The sequence below is a fragment of the Hippichthys cyanospilos genome, chromosome 18 (assembly GCF_059441005.1).
Source record: "Hippichthys cyanospilos isolate Australia breed blue-spotted pipefish chromosome 18, RoL_Hcya_1.0, whole genome shotgun sequence".
NCBI lineage: Eukaryota > Metazoa > Chordata > Actinopteri > Syngnathiformes > Syngnathidae > Hippichthys > Hippichthys cyanospilos.
In genome coordinates this window covers 2,723,142-2,746,224 of record NC_142386.1, presented here as the reverse complement: position 1 = coordinate 2,746,224, position 23,083 = coordinate 2,723,142, and the positions used below count along the sequence as shown (strand labels likewise).

At 42.3% G+C, this 23,083-nt stretch overlaps 1 protein-coding gene across 1 annotated transcript; it reads right to left on the bottom strand.

Annotated features, from left to right (window-relative positions):
* Window positions 1-233: 233 nt before the first annotated feature.
* Window positions 234-22,940, bottom strand: wwc1 (WW and C2 domain containing 1). Its single transcript, XM_088441293.1, has 22 exons — window positions 22,156-22,940; window positions 14,037-14,146; window positions 13,700-13,903; window positions 13,249-13,325; window positions 12,163-12,242; window positions 10,221-10,350; window positions 9,752-9,898; window positions 9,603-9,673; window positions 9,290-9,535; window positions 7,406-7,495; window positions 6,164-6,822; window positions 5,896-6,013; window positions 5,614-5,784; window positions 5,084-5,276; window positions 4,835-4,975; window positions 4,685-4,731; window positions 3,941-4,145; window positions 3,691-3,861; window positions 3,530-3,622; window positions 3,119-3,349; window positions 2,897-3,015; window positions 234-2,411 (listed from the first exon to the last, which is right to left on the bottom strand). The coding sequence occupies exons 1-22, from the start codon at window positions 22,272-22,274 to the stop codon at window positions 2,345-2,347; spliced, it is 3,489 nt and encodes a 1,162-aa protein (XP_088297419.1). The 5' UTR covers window positions 22,275-22,940; the 3' UTR covers window positions 234-2,344.
* Between the last annotated feature and the right edge of the window lie 143 nt (window positions 22,941-23,083).

Sequence of the window (23,083 nt, the reverse complement as noted above, 5' to 3'; positions counted from 1 at the left end):
CTGCTGCATTAGTGTAGAATTGCACAAAGCGTGTTAAAGCTGAATCAACACGTATGGTTTTATTAACTATATGGCTAATTAAATGCATGATTCACTGAATATGAAAATTAACAAATCAATGTTTCATTAAATATATTATTAATCAAAGGTTTAGGTAATTAAAAGTGAAATTCAATAAACGCACGTTTAAATAGTTCTATTGACTTGAAAAGAAGACAACCAGATCACAAAAATAAAAGATAACGTTTTATTTGTTGTGAAACTACAAAACATAGTGTGTCTTTATTTTGAGTTTTTTTTTCTTTTGTGCTGGTGAAATATTTACAACTCTGGTTGACAGTACAGTGTCTGAGAATTCAATTCACAGCTTTTTGGGACTCCTGGTGACAATAAGGAAGAAAAGAAAGGGGGGAAAAATAAAACAGGAAAAGTACACCCAAATCACAAAGTGCAATAAATACATGCTGGTTGTTTCTTCCTCATACACACACACGAGCACACAAACATAGATGTCATCACCCTCTTCATCTTAACACAAACAGATTAATGGGAGGCTTATGACTACATTAAAAAAAAAAAAGATCACTTGTGACATCAGCATGTTTTTTTTTTCTCTCTTGACATTCGTATATGGTAAAAACATTCCATCATTCGCATGTGAAAAGAAACAAACGTCAATCATGACAAAATTCTCCATGTTCATATGGAGGAAAAACAAACACATATTCCAGCTTTCGGATTTTGCAAAACAGAACATTGAACTCATCATTCTCTCTTGTTGAATATGACCAAAAGTCTCCACAGCGCCATTCAGAGGGCAACTTTACAAGATATGGGCGAAAATGAGACCAAGAGAAAACATTTCTCGCTATTAATAATCTCTAAGTGATTTCTTTTCATTCTTCAAGAGGGGAAGTAAAAACAATACGCGGGATAATGTCGCGTCCTCCCGCCTAGCATTAACAAACTTACTCATGGAGTCACAAAATTTCATTTCAATTACATTTAGCAAATAATAGCGTTCAGCTATTTCTAGCGGTCTTTTTCTCTTTTTGCTTTTTAGCAATCCACATGTATTTTGAATTATTTCTTCTTTTAATGAAAAACTGGCACGTAAATGGGGTGTGTAGACTTTTTTTTTTTTTTATAAGCACTGTAGGATCTTCAGCGAACTAAAAAATACAAAAATGGGCCGACAGTGTAAACAAAAGTATTCGCCTGTTCGTAGTCGGAGCTTCTTGATTAGCAACCGATTGGCTGTCGGAATTTTGGGGAACCTTCGTGGCATGGAGATTGCTGCGTTATGAAACCGCATTAGGGGCACATCCTCTCTCTCACACATAGACACGCACATATAAACCCATAAAATCACACACATATACAAATGCGGAATGTCATTGAGCACGATTAAGATATCATCCTATTAAATGAACCTCAATTTCCAGTTAAAAGTTTCAATTTTGGAAAATTTGCAAAATTCCTAATCTTCATGACACGCAATTTTGCCGGAAATTTTACGCGCCTTTGCAACCTAGGCGTTAACACATATGATTAGTGCTTCTTTTGTTTGTTGAGGTGTCAATAGTCCAGTTCCGGATACAAACTGTCAATCCATCCAGTTACAAGTTAAATCACGCAGCCAATCAGAATGAGGAGCAAGGCGCTAGTGTGCTCCAAATTGGCCGCTGCTTGCTGGTTTCAAAAAATACAATCAAGATGTTCACAGCCGTTAAAGAAACAAAAAACATTTGAAAGTTTGACAAATCTTTCCAGCGTGACAATGTTTTTGTGTACACCTTTTACAATCATTCTGTTAAAGTGCAGACTAACTAATGTCCAACCTGAGTGTGAGAGTGTGTGTTTGTTTTTGACTCATTCAAAGACTTGGATACGGATAACAAAACAAAAACGAAACAAAGAAATAGGATTAAGACCATCAGTGCTGTCAATCTTTTTTTTTTTTCGGCATGATTTTGCTGATGATAGTAGTCAATATCAAGAAAAAGAGTGAGTGATGAGTTGCTGCAACGCATGCTGGGATTATGGAGACGACTTCCAGTTAAAGAGGATTTAAAGAGTTTGAAAACAAGATCTATCACTTAATGGTCTTTTGTGGCTTCAGTACCGTTGCTGCCGCTGCTCGATTGGATATTTTTGGAGAGGCGTGTTAGTAACATAGACAAATGAAAAGGAAAACTCCAGCAGTGTCGTTAGCGCGCGTACAAACGCTAACGATGCCGCGCGGCCACGTTTTGATTTTTGTGTACAATATTGCAAAATTCTTCATATAACCGCTTTGACTTGACTGGCGTGCGCAGAGTTAAGACTGGTTTGAAATGCTAGGCTAGACGTCGTCGGCCGGCAGGTCCGGGACGGTGCTCTTGGCTCGGGTGAAGAAGGCCATTTTCTCCCTGAAAACACGCGGCAGACAAAACCATGAGACGGCGGCCGGCCGCGTTCCACTCATTGAAACGACAACAAACAAGACGTTTTTGAAATAAGAGTCTGAAGGGGACAAGACGAGAACCAAAAAAAAAGTGTGTGTCTGTGTAAGGTGTTCATTATTCGAATCATGACAGATCTTAAACAAATGTGAATCATTTCCTATTTTCGAAGAAAGGTTTAAAAAAAAAAGTGTTATTTAAATAGATGAGTCACATATGAAACCTAATTTTCAGTGCAAAACGGTTGTCAGAGTTACCATCAAAAAGAGACAAGGCAAGATTCTGAGACAAAAACAATATTTTGCAAAAGAGGGAGAGAGCACCAAGGTCTTCCAGATTTTTCGGGCTCTCCTTGTTTTATTACAAAGGAGGCGGTTACAAGTTTTAAAATAATACCGTACGAGGGAATTGTTTATATAAGTGCGTGTGCGTATGTGTAAAGGGTGACTTACCGGAAGGTCTGCACCTCAGGGACCTCCTTGCGGCTGCGGCCTCTGATCTTGTGGACATCCTTGGCCGCCGCCCTCATCATCTTCTCCACCCGTTTCTCCTGCAGCTGCTCCTCGGGAGTCTGCGGGACACAGCCGCAAGCGCGTACAGAAAGCCGTCCCAACGTTAATGCTGATATCTTGAGACGCGGCAGAAATAAGGGGACGCCCGAGGCTAACGCCGACCTGTTTCTCGGCGCGCTTGAGGAGGAGGCGGAAGCGCTCGTCTTCTCGGACCCAGGCGGGCAGCTCTCGCCGTCCTTGCTGCCGCGCCGTCTCCAATTGCGCCTTGAGCTCGCGCAGCACATGGAGCTCCTGAGCCAAGCGCGACTGGCGGGTGCGGGACACCTGCAGGTCCAGCTCCAGGTCCAAAGAGGTGCGCAGCAGGCCGTCCAGACCTTTTACCTGCACGGGAGGCTGGAACAAAGAGAAACGTCAAATACCGTTAAGTACTCTCAGCGCACCTCTACTTCCGAACGCCTCGTTACGAAAAATTCAGCTCATGAAATGCCTCGGCAGAAAAAAAATGCCTCTAGCGACGAGAGAAAATTCAAGATATGAAAGGCGACGTTTTCAATTTGAAACGAGACGTTGTACCTTCTTCATGCGCATGCTGCGTCTTTCGGAGGCGTTTCGCACAAACGGAGACTTCTTGGAGAGCGTGGAGCTGTCGCTGTCACTGCGGTTGATCTGCGAGCAGAAAGACCGAGCAGCTGTAGCCGAGCCCCGGTCCCAGTCGGCGCCGCAAGTCGGCTCACCCTGCAGATGTACTGGCTTTGCGGTCCCGGGGAGAAGGTCTTGGAGCGGATGATGGCGTTGCCCCGCAGGAAGGCGTGCTGCTGGGGGAGGTCGGCTCGCCGCTCCTTGGGCCGGACTACCGAATGGTGACTGGATGAAGACAAGTTGTCCATACTTGTCTCCTTGTTCACCTTGGCCGAGCGCAAACATGAAGAGATGCCGAAAATCAATGCTCCTCTCAGGTTTGGGGATTAAGGTTTTTTTTTTTACCTTTTCTTTCATGTTGGCAAGAGGATGCACTTTGATCTCACTCGCCTCCTCCTCCTCCTCTTCTTGTTCATCTTCTTCCTGCTGCTCCTCTTCTGCCTCCCACTGGCCACCGTCAGGGTAGAACAGGTCTCCTTCCTCCAGAGATTCGGTCCCCACGGCGCAGAGCTCTTCCTCATTGTCAAACACCTCCAGAAGATCACCGTGCCTAAGAGCAGAAGGCCACACGCAGTGTTAGCGATTACAAATTGACAAGCCAGTGAGCAAAAACAAAAACGACACTAAAAAAAAAAAAAAAAAACATTTAACAGTATCTAACATGTAAACGTGAATTAACTTATCTTTCCGCCGAAAATAATGATCCACGCAGCCTCGTTGGTGACAACAAAGAGGCCCTCTTAAATGGCATATTAATTATTTTGCATTTGAATTCATGTTATCCAAACACAAATATGTGGAAAAAACGGGTCTGTTTTGAGTTAACGTAACCAAATGAATAACTCCCTATTCAAGCAGCTTTATTTACGCTGGCAGTCAGGCCCGCCGACATTCCGTCCGCACGTTTTGTCATGCCACAAACATTCCTGATGCAGTGCTTCCTGTTCCCTTCACGTCCGCTCTGACGTGCAAACGAGAAGAATTCAACCGCTGGATGCGGTGTTGACTTTTGGCAAAAAATCCGTAGCTACGTGTGGGTGTGGAAGTCGGCGGCATCAAAAGATCAACCCCGTAGGTTCTGAAACTCACCATGCTTCCTCGTCAGCCGGAACGCTGTCAGTGAGGGAAGCTCCGGCCTGAAAGGGGCAACAATTGTTTTTGTGCCGCACCTTCTCTTCACAAATAAAAGCCAGCGCATTTTATTTACATCCCAAGACTAATGAATCAACTTGCTCATACCGCATCCGAGCCAACAGTGGCGCCGTTGTTCTTGTCGTCGCCTCCGGCGACGGCCAAGAAAGAATGACTCAGTAGATTGTACCGCTTGCTTCTTCTCTCCTCCGAACAGCTGATGTCGGCCAGGCTGATCTGGGCGCCAGCCTGTGGAGGAAGGGGGAGGGGGCGGAAGAAGTCAGGTCTCCTTTTCCACCCAACGTAAAACTTCAAAGGTTTCCCACGTGCATCTCCGAAGAACGCGATAGGGCTCACCAGGCATTCTTCGTGGCCCGACTTGGGGGTGTGGCACACGTCCACCCTCAGCGTCTTCTGCCGCAGCGCGGCGTGGGACAGCTGCACACCAAACACCTCGTTGAAGTCCACCACTTCCTGTGGCGGGTAGCCGCAGGTTCGAAATAAGCAGCGGGTGGTCTCCACGCAGGGGAGCACCGCCACGCGAACGTGCCTGTTTGTGACATTGTGGATTTTGAGCTACAGTGTTCCCCTGCTCTATCACGGTTCCACAATCACACCTTTTAAAGTCATCTTTCTCATTTGTTTTGACACTGTTTTTGGCAAGTCAAACCTACAGCTTATTGCCTTCTATTTCGTACCATCTTGTGTGTCAGGTAGGTTTTATCCCAGCCGTTGTGATTAGACCACTTATCGGTGTTTTTTTTTTTTTTTTGATGTCTGAGTAGATATTCGTCAAAATTCTACCAAACCATAGGAGATTAATGTAAAACTGTTAACGTCTGAGAGCCATTTGTTTCAGTTCACAGTCAGTGATTTTTTTTTCTTACACTTTCTGTTCGGCTGGAAGACAGAGGACACTACAGTTGGAAAGCTGCATGACGGAGATGGTAAAGCGCTGGTCTCGTGGCTCGTAGCGGAATCCCAGCTGCACCTGAGCACACCCCGGAGGCATCCTCTCCTCTTCCGAATTCAGGATGAGGTCAGCCGGGAGGCCTGGCCTGAAGGCAACAAATGTCACGCATAACGATGGATTTTTCAGAATAACGTACCTTCATGGACCCTCGTTCGGTAATGACCAAAAAGTAGATGGGCTAGGTCGATATTAGTACCTGCGCTCAGAAGGTTCGTACACGCCGCTGTCGCCAGCTACAGACTCGTCGGACACAGCAGAGATCACACCCATCTTATTTGGCCCTGCTACAGGTGGTATCACTTGCAACTCTGGAGCTAAAAGCACGGAAAAAAAGACAATGATAGAACGTTAAAGATGGTATATCTAGGCGGGTCTGGAATGTATGAAAATGAAGGCTTTGTACAGCATACATATGCAGCGGAGGTCGTCTATTTGAGTGCTCTAAAAGTAGATTTGAGTTTTACCTTTTATCTCCTCAACCAGCACACCATTGTGTTTCTGCTTCACCTCCAGGCCGCCGGGGCCACCGCGTTGCTCCTGGGAGTCCAGTCTGAGGTCCAGCTCTGCTAGTCTGCTCTGAAGCTCCAAATCGAGGCTCACCTCACCAGGCCGCGTCTGGCTGGCGAAGGCCTCCCCGGACAGAAAGGCGCTGTCCGTCACAAGCGGCGAGCAGGGCGGCGAGAGTGAGGAAAGCGACGAGCGCGGCGACAAAGAGCTCATAGACCGAGGGGTCTCGGAGAGTCTGAGCGCTTGAATCCTGGACGGTGCCACCTCCCCGCCAGCAAGTCCACTCACTCCTTTGTCAAAATCTCCACCCAACCCCGGTGTTTGGTCCTCGGGCCTTTCGGCGTCCCTTCCGTCGGGACCCGTCGCCACTTCGTGTTCATGTATGGTGGTGATGGAGTTGGACGGCCGGTAGCCCGCCTGCACGCCGTCCTGCAGGAGACTGTCCAGTTTGTTCTGGAAGTCTGGGTCGGCCAACTCCGGCTGCTCCAGGTAGATGTCAGTGAAACTGAGGGAGGAGGTGGAGCCCAGGCTGGAGGTGGTTGCTAGCGAGCCACGGCTTGACGTCAGGGAGCCTCGACTGCTGCCAGATGAACACGACAGCGTGCTGGCAGACAGGCTGTGTCAAGCACAAAGAACGTAATACTGTGAGTACAGAAACATCGGCGATATTAGTATGGAAGTATAAAACAAAGCGTGGATATATCATAAACACGTGCTGTGTCTGTATATATGTATCTACTTCGATGAAAAAACTAGGCCAGTAGAGAAAGTTGTAAAACTATTTTATGAGAATATTTGATTTGAAATATATTCAAATTACACAAAAACAAAATTGGGGTGAAAAAAAACTGCTCTTACCACCCTTCACCGACAGATGACGCCAGAGTTAAAGCGTTGAAACATCGAGAAGTGTAATTTCAATTTCTCGCGCTTGCTCTCTGATAGGACAATGCGATGTGTTTTTTGAGTGAAGACCAGAGCAGAGAAGGCCCAATCCCTTGCCAAAAGCCAGCCGCAAAATTCTTTACTGCCAGTGGCTTCCAGTCATAAAAATGTGGAAACTTTATTGGGGCAAAATGAGACTCGAGGGAATTTCCTGCTCACTACATCGCACCCAAACACTTCTGTTGAAAGTTCTTTCATGCAGATGTTGGAAAGTGCGTGAATTTTTCAAAGAAGCCTCTACAAAGTGCACTGACCTTTTGAGCTGAGTATGTAACGACGTAGCCAATCGAACCAACTCCTCCAACTCTCTGACCAGCTTGTTTCTCTGGCAGTGAAGTCGCAGCCTGGAAACAACGATAATCATGGGGAAAAAAAAAAATCACTTGTTTGCTGAAAAGGTTGATGAGGTTTCATTCAAAAATCACGTGATTAGTGATGGAAAAAAAAACGAGTTATTATTAGTGACTGTTTCAATTATCTTATTGCAGAGGGGGGTGGGCTTTCTTTTATTTTTAAGTGGAAAGTTTGCCATCGACACCTGATCACATGTGTTTGAACAAAGACGGGCATAAGAGAGGAAGCCTTTGATCGGGTTACGGCACACCTCTGTGTGGCTCTCGTCGACTGAACCTTCACTTTCTACTAATTCACTAGCTCTTATGTCAATATCTCTGCCAAGTGATTTGACAAGATTGTCTTTTTACTGCAACCAGAAATATTTTTTTTTTTACAATAGAATGTAGATGAATTATCAAATGTGGAAAGGTTGTAATGGGAATTGAAGGAGTCTAAGAGAAATTGATCAAATTGAAGGTTGACTGTAAAAATTGTTTTGATTGTTTTGTATGGCTTGGGTCAGAGGATGAGTAATAACGAATGTTGTTTGCTTCTTGATGAAAAGAATTGAATGTTCGGTAAACTAAATAAAACTTCTACTTAGTTAAAGAGTTCGGATGAAATGTCAAGCTTATTAGTAGTACACCTTGCTGAAATTTCTGCTCATGACAAAACAAAATATTTGCATTAATTTTTGAACACCGTCCCTGAATTCCAAGTTTATAAAATTTCAAGTTAGACCTTCTCATGGAAATTTAACATAATATTAAGGAAATAAGAGTGAAAAATATCCAGCCCTTTGCAATATGTATAATTTTCTTTAAGATTGTAGGTTCCAACCACTCAGCGGGGGTACTTATTGTACGCGCTCCGAGTGAGACGCACAAGAGGCTCCTTTGTGAACGTCTCGTGTTACGGCAACAGGAGACGGGGCAAAAAGGGAGCTCCGACTCATGAAGGGTCCGACCTGAACAACAGCAGGAGTGGAAGGGGGAGAAACTGGGAGCAGGCTGAAGAGTCTGTCATTTATGATAAGGATCGTGGAGGTTTGACGTCACTCATGGTCAAAGGACAATTGAAGGTCAATTGCTTTTCATCACCTCGCAGTAACCTTCATCATCTTCATTCTTATAGCATCAGCTTGCAGAGAAGTTGACTATAGACGCATTCTGGAACCTTATAGTTGTATTTTTAGCGGAGTTAATTCTCTGCAAGCAGCAACATTGAAGTGTATTCAGTGCTTAGAACTACAATTCAGCCGATTTCTCACTGGAGTCATAACTGTCGGGGCTCATAGCTCGTTGCCTAGCAACTTATCCTCGCAGGAGAAGGGACAGTTACACATCATTTCTGTAGAATGACAAACAGCTATGTAGAGTTTCTTTTTTCTTAGTCATGAAAGGCATGGTTGTTGTCAAAACACTGAATAAGGTTTATAGACCATCTGGGGAGACGTGAAGATGGCCGTGCATCAACATTTTCAATCCAACCTGATGGCGCTTGTAGTTTGGGCTGGGCAATACACTGAACTGATTTGATTGACCGAAACAAAAATTAAAAACTATCACATGAAAGGGATTAAGGTTCTGCTAACCAACCTTTTTGCAATCGATTCATTTACTGCTGCGGTCATTCTTTTTCAAAGTACCACAATTTGCGTACTATAAAAGTCACCCCTGATTAAAAGCCCCAGGCGATAAATACAATAAATACATTCTGTCAATTATGGCCTGGCCCTACTCATAATAACTTAAGTATCTTTAAGTAGAAATATTATCTGAATATGAAGCGGGCGGTCGCACCTTTCGGTCAGAGCCTTGCTCTGGTTGTCCCTGGCGGCCTGCAGGTCTCTCTCCAGGCGCTTCTTCTCAGTCTCCAGCTTCTGGGCGTCGTTGGGCTCCAGGCGCTGGCGCGGCCGTACATATTGCAGCTCCTTTAGCAGCTCTTCCTTCTCGCTGATGAGAATGAGGCGGTCGCGCTCGGGGTCCAGTAGGCCCGGCCAGGCCTCGCTGTCCAACTTGGCGATCTGCACTTCGATGGTGGCGATCCTGGCGGGCAGGCATCAGGAAGTTTAGGATGAGGGACAAAGATCACGCGAACATGACGACGGTTTACCTTCGTCTGGTCTCCTCGTACTTCAGACTCAGACGAACTTTCTCCGCCAGTTTGTTGGAGTTGTTCACGAACTGCGCAGATTGAGAAAGCAGCTTCATACAACGCCTTCGTCTGACGCCTTCCGTCTTCGCGTCACGACTGGGCCTCACCTCGGTGGGGATGTCGGTCTGGGATCCGGCGTCAGAGTAGAGTCGTGGGATGGACAGCTCCGAGTTGGCCAGCGAGGGACTGCTGCCCCACAGATCTTGCTGCGAACCCGAGTCCAGCTGGAACGCATCCTTGAGAACCGCCAGTTTCTGCGTGCAAACAATGAACGAAAAGACGGAAAAATATACATCGTGCAAATATATACTGTATTTCTCCGCGTACAAGCAGTATGTTATTCGATATAAGATGTAGAAATAGCTCTAAATGTACCATCATAATAATAACAACAATAATAATAACACACTCAATGTGTTTTAATTGGACAACCATAATCTATGAATGTACCCAAAGTCACCAAAGTCAGGGGTAATAATAATAATTTTGAATGAACTTGATTTGTAAACTACACAATCCACTGGGTAAAAACCCAGATAGTGGTGACAAGATGGACCCCGAGTCATCAAATCGCACCTGCATGAGTTCTTGTTTCTCCTTCTCGCCGGTGCTTATGGCGTCCCGGATGGAGCGCACCTCGCTGAGGATGGCCTGGGCCTCCTGCAGCTTGAAGCCATACGGGCCATTGGAAACCTTCTTGTCAATCCTACACAGGAGGAACAGGAGTTTTGCTAAAGGTGGACCATTTCTTGATCACTTTGTAAAGCATTATACAATACACGACATCTTGACATGGATATCAAGAACATCAGACACAAAAGCAAACAAAAAAATGATGTAATGTCACATGGAACTACTAGTGGGAAAAAACATACACTAGTGGGCTAAATTGTCTTAAAAGTCAGAACAAAGACCAACTGCATGAAAAGCACAAATGGCTTTCCATATGTTACTCTGTGTGTTTGTCATTTCTATAGAGGTGGCGAGCTGAGCAGCACTGTGGCAAAAAGCCACTGGGGGCGGCCGAGTGTATTTGGTAATGAAGTCATGCTTGTGTCAGGACAACAGGTCCTTCCACATTCTTCAGGGAGGGAAGAGGCGGCGGGAGGGAGGGAGAGAGAGCGAGAAACAGAGTAAGAGCCATGCACGGAGAATGAGGAAGAGAAAGGAGGGGAGCGAAGACAATAATCCTCTCTTAAGTGCTTCTCAAACATGGCAGAGCGGGAACAATCTCATGAGGCCGAGTTGCAACTATAGTAACTATAGTATACTTTCCGTTTGTACGTGACATTAAATTCAATTAGAAAACAGGCACTAAGGTTTTCTTTAAAAGTTTAAACATATTTAAAGGTTTTTAAAGGTTTAGGTTTTTAGTTTTCAAAAACGACAAGGCCTATAATGGCTTTCTACCAAGAGCGATGTATCCCTATTTATGAGTAAATTAAATAATGACGGTTTTAAGATGCGATTGTAATGGCACACATGTCTGTAGTAACATTAGTTTGTGTGGGATAACAACAAACTAACATTCCCACTCAGATTGCCATCTACAGGTAATTGCATCTTCACTTAACGGTCTTAAACTGATGAGAAATGACAGTAAAAATATGTAAAACTATTTGTGCTCAATAAAAATAAAACATTTGTAAATGTTTGCTTTCACTAGAACTTACATTTTTCTTCTTCTGACAATGTATAGACAAACCCAGTAGCTGAATGTTGAGACTCATTTGAGTGAACGTATAAAATAGGAGTTTGAATGTAAATACCCTGGAGGCTGGATTAGATAATGAAGCGATATGTATACATAACGGCATGTTGACTGTTGAGCATTTCAGAAGAGTTTCTATGTAGCTTTACTTCAACAAACGAAGGTTCCCACGCTTTCTCGCCGGGCCCAAAACATTTCAAAACGCGTCAGGTATTTAGCAAAATCTTATCAGGAAGCGGGCGACTGCATTCCAACACTAAGCCTATTTTGTATTTGCGCAAGCGGCGATAGGTCACCAAGAGCCGTCTGATGACTGTAACAGGAGAGAGGTGGTGTGGTGGTGGGAGGGGAGGGGGGGGGGGTCACGCAGGAATGCTGTTCAACCGCTTGGCTACTCATTAATCCTTCTGCGACACTCTCACTCGCATGAGCTAGAGAGCGAGCGGGACACATTCCTTGGGTGACGAGTGACTGCAGATATGCTAAAAAATAAAAGTGAAAGAAACAAACAACGGCGGCAGTCTGTACTGAAGAGAAAAAGGGAAGGAATGCCTTCCGCCTCACCGGCTTGACTAATGGCTGTTGCATCTTGCGTTGGTAGTGCGCTTACTCTCCTCAGCTGGGGTTTTGATAGAGGTGTCAATGTTTAATGGCGGTTTGGAATATGCGATAAATGCTGAGGCTATAACCGCAGTGATAAGGAGACCTTTACTGCTCACAAGAATGATGATGTTTGTAGAAATGCAGCTGAGGGAATGTGTGCTTTATCTGAACTTAAAAACCTGTCCTGGAGAGAAATACGCTTACTCTTTGAGGGTTTCGAAGCCTTGTTCTTTGTACTGCAGCTCCTGCTTCATACAGGCCAGGTCCCGCTTCAGCTTGTTGACCTGAAATGGAGGATGGGATGGAATACATTATCAGAGGGTTCCCCAAACTTTTTTAACACCACTGTCCGGTCACCACTCGAGATTTTTTTTATTTTTTATTGAATGGAAAATATAAAGTGCACATAAAATATGAGCTCATCATTAACAAAGTGACGGGAGCCCTCAGCTTGCTTGAGTCCCGAGAATAAAAATACTGTACAAAACATCGATTTAATCAATCGTATGACTGAATTGCAAATGCTATTCATTGCAAAACAAAACGTTAATTAGACGCAAATAAGTACTTATCAAAGCAAAACCTTTGCATATGCTAACATACACCAAATACCTGGAATAAACGAAAATGCTAATGAGCTAAACGTATACAAGGCAGCACAATATAACATGCTGAGGATAACAACTGACATTAGCTAGCATTTTATCCACAGTCACAAGTCGTTAGATAGACAAAAAAAGAATAATTTGACTATATTATCATGACTGACAACTTTCTTACGAAGAAAGAACTTAACTGCCACTGCTTTATTGGGACTGTATGGTTCAAAAACAACAAAAATGGCTCAAAGTTTGCCCATACAAACTCATGCCATCATGAAATAAACACTGGAAACAGCACTGTCAGTGAACAACAATAAGCCATGTGCTTTATCATTTGTTTTGTGGCATTTACTGTAAAAATCAACTAGGAGTTGAAAAAAAAAATCAAACAACTCCTGTGAGCATAATCAAACATTCCTTTTCTCTCATGTCACAATCTCATGACTTCATGTAATGTGACGATAATGAATGATATTTTTAGTTGTAGAACTCAACACAAAACATATCCAATTGCGTAATTACAGGAATTTGTGATTAATCAAGTATTTGGTTATGAATAATACTGCCGTTGCGAACGGGTGAGGTGGTATATATACTATATTGTGGATCCAACCGTAAAAGAATGCCTATATTGTCATTTTATAGCTAGTATACACGACAAATGAATGTTTGTGTGACATTGCCTTACCCGACTTTTGGCTGTGGCTATTTCCGCTTTGAGGATATCTGGGTCGTACTTGCTGGAAGTGGACGTTCTGGAATTCACTGTCAGGGAAATGATGAGAAAAACATTTATGGAACTTCATTTTTTTTGACAACAGTACGCCCTTTTTCTTTTTGATATTAATACTGCATCTACTAATTACAGATGGGCCGATGGTGTTTTTTTTTCTTTTTTAGGACTGATATTGATTATCAGTAGTCAAGGAAGCCAATAATTTATAAGGATGAAACTATATTTGGCAAAATGGCGAATGTCAGCTCAGCCGAAAATCGGTCTATCAATTTTTCAACTTCCACTTGGGCTAAATTACGAAGCTACCTCTGGAAACCGCAAAATTTATCAGTCAGAGTTGAGCTGGTTGGTTGAGCTGGACTGACAAGGGTGGTTTTGGTCAATAATATAGGTGGACACTCACAGCTGGTCTGCGACGTGGACTTGTCGCGCCAGGTGTTGTTGAGCTGGACGTACTCCTGCTGCGCAAGGCGGAGCCTCTGCTCCTTCACCTGGTAGATCTCCTTCTGGGCGCTGAGGGCGTCTCGGGCCACCGCCAGGTATTCCCGCAGCATGGCCTCCTGCTCCCGCTGCCACTGGGCTCGCGGGTCCTCCAGCTGGGTGCTCTCTGGAATGACGCATTTGACGGCGGTTCACAAATCAGCGCGATACACGATGCAGGGTTGCTCTTTCAAGCCAAATACAATTGAGCTCAACTTAACAGATGGACTGCAATGGGTAAAAGGTTTGCAGAAACTCACTAGTGTTGTGGTCGACATAGTACGCCCCGACCACGGGGTCGAAGGCCTCTTCCCAACCCACTGGCAGCTCATCTCCAATACAGTCGGCGAACGTCAGAGGCTTTGTTTGCCTGTGGAAATGAAGGAAAAAAAAAAATCACTTAAGGATTCTATACCTTATATCAGTGCTTCTCAAGTAGTGGAGCCAATCTTCAAAATAACACTTGATAGCCTGCCATCTTTGTAAAAGACAACAAAAATGGCAGGGTGATACGGCCCAAAAATTCTATCATAATCTCTTTATTCAGTAATGTCCTTTTGAATAAATATTACTGCATAATCTTACTCCTGTTAATATTTGATCCCATACCGTCCTAATTCTGTGACTCCCATTCAACAGGAACCCCCAATAAAATAAAAAAATAAAGTCTTTTGCCCAGCCCTATGTGTCAGTCATAGTCATGTCTGGGGTAAAAAAAAAAAAAAAATAAAAAATGCCCTTTGTAGCATATTTTGCCTATGTATTCACTCTAATTTAGTTTGCATTTTACTCAACCATGACACCTCCCAAATACTGAATTGGAATTTTGTCATTTCAACTAGATGATATTTTCAGGCTTAACTGAGATTTAAGTGAGTTTTGAAGGGAGTTTTCAAACCCAACTGCAACCTGTTGTTGCATTGCCGTGTCTGAAAAGACTTCCATGAGGCGCGGGTGGGGGGAGGACACGGAGGGAGGTGGTTGACCAGTCTGGTGTTTCAGAGTCCTCTATTCACCTCCGAGAGGGGAGGGGGGGGAGATTTAAAAAAAAAAAGAGGCTGAGGGCTGAGGGCGGGGGCACGGGGGGTGTCCCTCCTGCTGACCACAATAGGAGGAAACCGACCCGTAGCATTCCTGGAGCAGCACTAACGCATCGCCTGGAGGTTTCTAGGGCAACCGTCGGCCTTCCAGCCAGTAAGCGCAATCCTGAGGGGTGGGGTTACTCTGCTGTGATGCTAGCATTTTTTTTCTTCTCTTCTTCAAAACGGTGCTTTTATGAGTCACTGACATAATTTCTTCCAGGGCCGAAGCATAAAAACTCTCGCCACTTACACGAGAGAAAAATCGATTTCTTGTATAACGAGTGCAGTGCAAATGGCTCATGTGTGCAGTCTCTTTGTTTTGGTTTTCAATGAGGTGGACAATTGAAAATAAACAAATCCATGGGTGGAAAAATGTTTCCAAAATCAACAGGTGCAGAAACAACTAAAATAAAGTGTACAAATATCCAGCAAAAATGCGATAAAAAAAAATGACCGATTCAGTGCTTTGTTTGGGTGATCTTTGTTTTTTGGCCCCGCCTCTGGCCGTTGTTGATATTACATTTTGTAGTGAGGTAGGACGTTGACGCGCCCGTTGTACTTTCTTTATAAGAATGTTATCATTTATGATAATACGCCAAAAGTCAGTTTGTTTGTTCATCCAACAACTTGTGATTGCGGATAACACTAATGTTAGTTGTTATCTGCAGCATGTTAGATAGTGCTGCCTTGTATACATTTCGCTTGTTAGCATTTTCGTCTGTGCCAGGTATTTCCCTTTGGTATATGTTAGCATATGATGTAATGTCAAATTCCAACGTGAGGATGTTTCTACTGACTTGACCGTGAGAGCAAACGATTTGAATGTTGTCATATGAGTCCAAGTGACAAGAGAAGAGGCACAAAAACAAACTCCGAGTCTCACTGCGGACAGAAAGTGAACTGGGTCCTTTTCCCTGATGAATAATAGAAAAAGTGGCCTGCCTCTGCTTGGCTCTAAATTTAGCTTCCGGACCGAGCGACAAAGAGGCTGCCGCCAACGACTGGTTGGCTGGCCGTATCCCCGTTCTGCGAGTCCTCCTCTCTACTCGCACCCACTAAATCCTGTCCACTAATGGGCAAGTGGGTGGGTGCCGACGGCCGGCGAGCCAAACTTGTGGCTCTCTGTTTTTCCGCGAGTGAAGGGCCAGCTGGTCACGGCGGCCTGGCCTCCATTTTACTGTCAGTCGCTCGCTCAATAGCCACTCGAAGTCCATCTCACATGCTCGACTGCTTCGCAGCAACCGGATCAAAACCTCAGTATGTCAGTGAAGAGGTGTCATTTATGTAATGCTGATTTTTGCAGACCAGTGCTCCTCAATCCTTTTCCAATTATGTACTCCATGTGATTTTGTTTTTCAGCCCAGTAAGAATTCAATAATGAAAATAAAAATGTCTGATTTATTTTGAAACTACATTTGTAGCGGTATCGCTGGCTGCATCTGTGTATATTTCTGGCTCATCTGCTGGAAAACTGAGTCACTAATGACAAATGAGCATCACCCAAAAAAATTCGGAAAATAAAGACATAGAACGTTTTCCAAAGAAGCTGCTAGACATGTTCTAATTCATTGGCTTTTAACTTGAAAAGAAAAGTACTAATAGGCCTGATTGATGTGCATCTTTTACTATTACTTGAAGTCAAACTACATCAGTCCCCAAAATTCAGTGGTAAGAAATGTCATTTATGATGCTAGTTCGCTAACCTTCAGCGTAAATCTGTGACAAAAATAAAAAAAGAACTCATTCTTGATTTATTAACCTAGTACCTCAACATTCATGTTAAAAATGTGGCAATTTCCACAGTGCCTATTTTTGTATCAATCTACCTCCCAGGCAGTTTACTCAGTTTAACCTACGTTTTTAACTGACACGTCACCTCCTCAAACTACCATAAAGCAAACAAGAACACGCTCCCCTAAATGTTTTTAGAAGATTGTGTCCTTGACTAGTTCTTATGAGAATTTGTTTCCAAGTCACGTGATGGCTTGGTATTTACTAAACGGCAGAGGAAAGCACCAAAATGTTCCAAAATGACTTGACAAAAGACATTCTGGAGAGTTCCAAGGCAAACAAGTATGCGGCCGGGACTCGGTGCGCTCCTGCAAATTGACAAAGCGTATCGTGGAGTGCAAAGGCGCAGAGGCCCGGCCGCATAGCTGAAAGCTGAGTCAGACGCTAGCTGGTGGGGTAAAACAAAAAAACAAATGTTAATTTGGTGTCTCGTTCGAATCGATCTCGTGGAAGTCCCGCATCCATGCACACACTACGTTTCTGTCACGGCTGAGCGCCAGTCCGGATAAAAACGGGAATATCAGCAGCATGACTTATCTTGGTGATAACATTCCTGTGGCCTGACGACACGCGTTTGGTGTGTCACTGCAGGCTGGAGGGATGATAACGCACTCGGAAGAATGTATTAACTCTCTCGGTACCTATTGTTTTGGGAAAAGGCAAGCTCTCCAGTGTCGGACGATTTTGAGCATTTGAGCTTTCAAGGTCGACATTGAATAAGATTGTGTTATGAATTCACTAAAATTAATTAAACAAAAGGAGAAAGAAGAAGGCGCTATGGAAGTATTGATTATGAATTTCAACTTCTATTTAACTCTGCAGTATTCTGTTGGTGTTATCTTGAAAAAAAAAATCCATCCATTCATCCAGAATGTTGCTAGCCTATAGTGTGAAAAATATGGTCATTTTAATCATTAAATTAAAAAAAAAAAGCACATTTGATGAGAATTCTCATCATTGGCACACATCTTAAGTACTTTCAAGATTACACTAGATTTCTCATCCGTGGCACTGAAAGAGTTAAAGGCCAATCAGTCAGCCTAAAAGAACTTCAAAGAAGCTCAACTGCTTCATACAACTGCGCATTGTCATTCATGATGCAAAATAAAGCGGATGTTTTTGTGACCCATCTACAGGAATAGTGAATAAAATATGCCTAGAGATACCACTACAAAGTTATTAAATCAGACAAAGTTAGCCCAACACAGTTTGATTTTTTTTATTTTGGATCTAGAAAAATGCCATGTGCTTTTTGGTGATTCCTGACTGAAAAAAAAAATATATAAAAAATGTAACTTGAGATGTACATCACTAAATAAAGGTTGACAACCAGTGGCATAGAGCATATTTCTGGAGTAAAAATGACTGCCCGTCGTCGCTATTAGCGCTTTTTTTTCAAACAACAATGGATGATTACTGGTGAAACATGTCAGTCCAGTTAGATAGCGGAAAAAATGCTAGCAATCTGAAATATGTTGCTTGCCACTTCCAAGCACTCATTTCACACATACCTCTGCTAACTTGGCTATTTTCTAACAAGCTCTTGTTGGTATTCTGTGCAGTAATACTAATCGTTAACTGTGGTTGATGTCAGATGTTCTAAATTGTAGTTGACAAACGACTTGGAACATATTTTTGAATGTAACCTTTTTTTTTTGGGGGGGGGGGGGGGGGGGGCATTAAACTTGTAGGTACTGTCGGAATTAGAAATTCTATTAGGCCTACACGGGGAAAAAGGCATTTAATTTAACAATTAAATTGTAATTTTGATGAGACGATAAATTAATAACATAGTATATGAGGGAAAAAAAAAACGATAATCCACTGCACATTCACAATTGTAGTAGGAGAAACCATGGTACGCAGGGAAAACCCAGGTAGGCACGGGGAGAACACGTAAACTCCACACAGGAAGGCTGAAGGAGCATCTCTAAGTTGGACTTTTTTAAAGAATGTTGTCATTTATGATAATGTGCACAAAAATGTGTTTGTTGATCCAACTTGTGACTGGATAACATACTAGCTAATGTTCGCTCTTATCTTCCGCATGTTATATAATGCTGCTTTGCGTACGTTTAGCTCGTTAGCATTTTCATTTATGCCAGGTATTTCACTTTGCTATATATTAGAATATGCAATTGATAAGTACTTGTTTGCATCTAAGTGATGTTTTTTATTTGTAATTCAGTTGTGATTGATTTAATATTCAGTCCATGTAATTTGTGTATATTTTTGTAAGATTTATTATTCTTGCATATGGGACTTACCTGAGTAAAGAGTTAAAATACTAAAAGACTAGGAAAGAGCCAAACGGTTGACTAGGAATGTGTTTGCCGTGCTCCCGAGTACCTGAGAGTGTGTTCAAAAGTAAAATTATGGGTTTGAACTCTGTTGGTCACATATTGGAGGAGTCTGTGGGGCCTCGCGCTGAACTTTGAACCCTGTGCACCTTGGCAGGCAGTGAAAGGGATTGGGGATGAATCGGACGCTTGGCCGGCAAGTGCTGCTCGGCCCGTTACGCCGTGTGTTTCAGGAATGTGTGTGTGCGTTGTTTGTGTGTGTGTTTTTTGAAGGACGCTTCATAAGCGGCACTTTCACTAAACAGAGTAACTAACATGCTCCGATCTTCCATATGAGAGTGAAAAACAAGACAGACGGGGCTAAAATATAACTACTTCATTAATGTTTAACTGCAAAAAAATAAATAAATGAATAAAATAAACTTGCCGGGGTAAGAATGGCATAGAATATATTAAAAAAATACATTGGATATCAATGACATTCAAATAAACCATTTTATATATACCGTATAATGCTTGTATTTTTTAAATGGGTTCATTCACTATAGCGAATAAAATAAATATGGCAATTTCAAATATGACCCGCTTCATGCTTTAATCTAGTGCTTCTCAATTATATTTTGCCAATTTTTTGCACCCCCCACTCGACACACTGACTATAAATCAGGCTCTTATATAAAAGTTGTATAACTATACTTAAACCTATCCTTTTTAACACTAACAAAAGAAAAAAGCAATATAAATCAATTTTCAACAACTGGTAATTATTTTTTGCAGTGTTTATATGGGTTGCAGCTTAGTCTAAAACAGAAAAAAATAACCAAGTGCATCAAAGTGCCAGGAAAAAAAAAAAGATGAAATTTCTTATTTTATTGCAATTAAACTTCACACGACAAAAACCACTGCTTTAATCCAAGCCATAATTTTATGTATCATTTCAATTCTCTTATATCTGCAAATGTACTTATTGTCATTAAATTTCACAATGTTGTATATGCTGTTTGCAACATTTTTTAAATAAAGGTTTAAATATGATCACATTACCCTTACACAACACAATTTAAAAATGTGTCTAGCTTTTCCCCATTTGTCAAAAAAAAAATAAAGTTAGTCATTTATTACATATAGTAATCTCATTTATTAATTTGTATTTATTTTTTCTCATACCAAGTTTATTTAATGTAAACACATTTTGAGAAATTCTTATAAAAAACAAGTACAATTGATTTTTTTTTTTTACACAGTTGTTAACCATAATAAAACAAATCAGCAATAATAAGAATAAAAATGTTTGACGTTATTTTATGTTTAGAGTGATATGAGACTTATTTTTTTTGTCCTTACATCATTTCTGAATGACTTGGTGGGTTTAAGAAAAATCGCAAGTTTGCTCTCCAGCAGTGTTTTTGTACGTGGGACACGGGGTATGCTAAGCCTATTACAAGTGTGGATTTCTACGAGGAGCAGGACGTACTTGGCGAGGAAGAAAACAAGCCTATAAATTCCGCTGTGTCATATTTGACATGAAACGCAGATGACGGGGTTTTAAATTGGAAGGAATTAGTCATGTCGGGATTGCGGGAAATATTTGGAGGAAAAAACTGCTAAATATGGTTAAAGGTATTGTCAGGCCTGTGATGAGCATTGGAGCATTTTTACAAGTATCAATACTATAAAGACGAATGTATTATGGCTGTCACTAACAGTTATTTCAAAAGTCGATTAATCAGCGATTATTTTTCCGATTAGTCGGTTCATCTGGACTAGTGAATTTCTCAGAGAACAATTTTTTTCCCTATTTTTTTCTATTTTCAACCCCCATATTAGGTTTATATTATTTACATTATTTGCTTATATTATTGTCATTAGCAGAGGTAAGCAGTCCGTCGTTGCTGACAGACTGTGGCGACAGACCGAACTTTTATCGACGGACCACCAAATGATAAACATTTTAAAACCAAGGGGCTAAGCCTGACAGAATGGTAGATTTTGTCAGTCATTTTATTTATTGCCTTCTGTGACTGTTTATCAATCTTCTACTAAACAAATGAACTGCCATATACTGTACTTGTAAGCACATGGACTCCAATAGTGAGTAGCCAATGATGATTATACAAGTCCAAACTGTAGATTTGTAGATCATAATTTTTAGGGCCAAGTGTCCCTTTTGAAAGGTTCGGCGTTCATATTGTCACAGGACACGACTTTCTTGAAAGGTCTGTCAAATGACTCTTTTTGGTGAAAAATAGGTAAATATATCTTTTGTTTTCTATATAAGTGGTGGAAAAAATGTGAACTTTATGATTTTTTTTGTAAAGTCATATCAATAACCCCCGATGAACACCGACACATGCAGGTCAAAATCATTTGTGATGCACATGTACTGTAAATGTGTTGTGTTGTTGAGCTCTCTGTAAACAATGTGGTTTGAAGAAAAAAAAAGTAAGTTGATAGATTTTTATCTTCAAGATATCTGGACATGTTTTTTTTTTATCTGACTACGCTTTAGAAGTCATCGCGCATGTCACTGTTGCTTCTTTGCTAACATTAAATATCAAACAAACTCGGCATTTTTCAACTGATGCAAATCAGTCAAAGTGTCTCTGTTAGCACAATTTCATCTTTTTCTTGAGATTTCCACAATCATGGATTTCCTGTTCACATTGTAAAAGGAGAAAACGCATAGATTACAGAGAAATAAAACCACTCCACTTCAAATTAATCAAAACGCCAAATTTCCTATGCGTACATTCCTGAATTTAGGGATGGGTGAGTACCGATACCAGGTGTGTGTTTCTAGCAGGTATCAGCACTTATTTCAAGGTATCAGCGCTTACAATGGCTGGCAATGGGACTGCAAATGTTCGAAGAATATAAAATAGCCATTCATTTCGTGAAATTTGAAGAAAACGTGCTACTTTGGTATTCAATATATATTGTATTTTTTCAATTATTTCCTTTTTGGATCAATATTTTCTTTTTAAAAATGAGTGGTATCGGCGTTCAAGACTTGCATTATTTTTCTGGTATTCGTAAGAAAAAAGCGTCATTACTTTATTTTATTTAAAAAGGGAGTTCACCTCGGACATTTCCTCAACTCATTTGATATAGACATGACTTTCGAGGTTTGCGTACGGCTTCTTTTAATATCATATCACCGAGCATAATCTGGTGTATTGGTGGGGATGCGTTTTTCCCTTTCTTACCTGTCTCTCGGATCGATCCAGCTGGTGCTCTGGTTGATGTGGTCGATGTAGTAAACTTTGCCGTCAAAGTCTCTGGCTTCCTCCCAACCGTCGGGTAGTGGTAACTCCGTCCTCGGCATGTCAGGCGAGTCTCCATGTAATGATCTGCCTGGGACTACTCAAAATCTCCATGAGGGGAAACCATCGCTTTTCTCGATCATCACCGTCGTCATCGCCGAGCTGCTGTTGGAGCCGCGGTTATTCCCGAGCCGACGCCGCTTGGCTGCGAGTATCCATAACAATACTGCAGTAATCCAGGCGAACAAATTGGGGAGGAAAAAGCTTCTAAAAGTCACGCATCAGGCTGCACTTGTTTTTTTCTTCTCCAGCGTTGCCATCTTTTATCCAGCTAAAGTTGAGGGCAACTTTGGATAAACCGCGAACGTGCCCACGTCCCAGAAAAGAAAGACGCGAGGTGGGATATTAGCGTCAACGTCTTGACTAGAAGCCACAAGGTGAATTCCAAATTTAAAAAGAGTCCGCTTGACGTCCCCGGGATGCCTGGTTGTCTTCTTGGGCACAGGCCACCACCACGTTCGACCGAGAACCGAGAAGGAACCGATGCTAGTCCGCCTGACAACCAAACAAGGACGGAAACGGGAAAGACTCCGACAAAAAGAGGTGGAGGAGGCGCAGACCGAAGACCTCTAATCAAAAATATTTGTTTAAATGGCCGATTTAAGGAACGGGAAAAATGATGCGATTGCGCTCTCGCGTAAAACGTTCGTACCTATCCCGGTGACTTAACTACTGATTATACGTTTAACTCAAACCGGATATGTCCCACCGTTGCTTCCGGGTTGCGATTCCGGTTTCAGAGTAAAGGTTCGTAAAAAAAATACATCAGACCTTTCAGGATAAAGTTAAACTCGAAATATTGCCCAGCAAC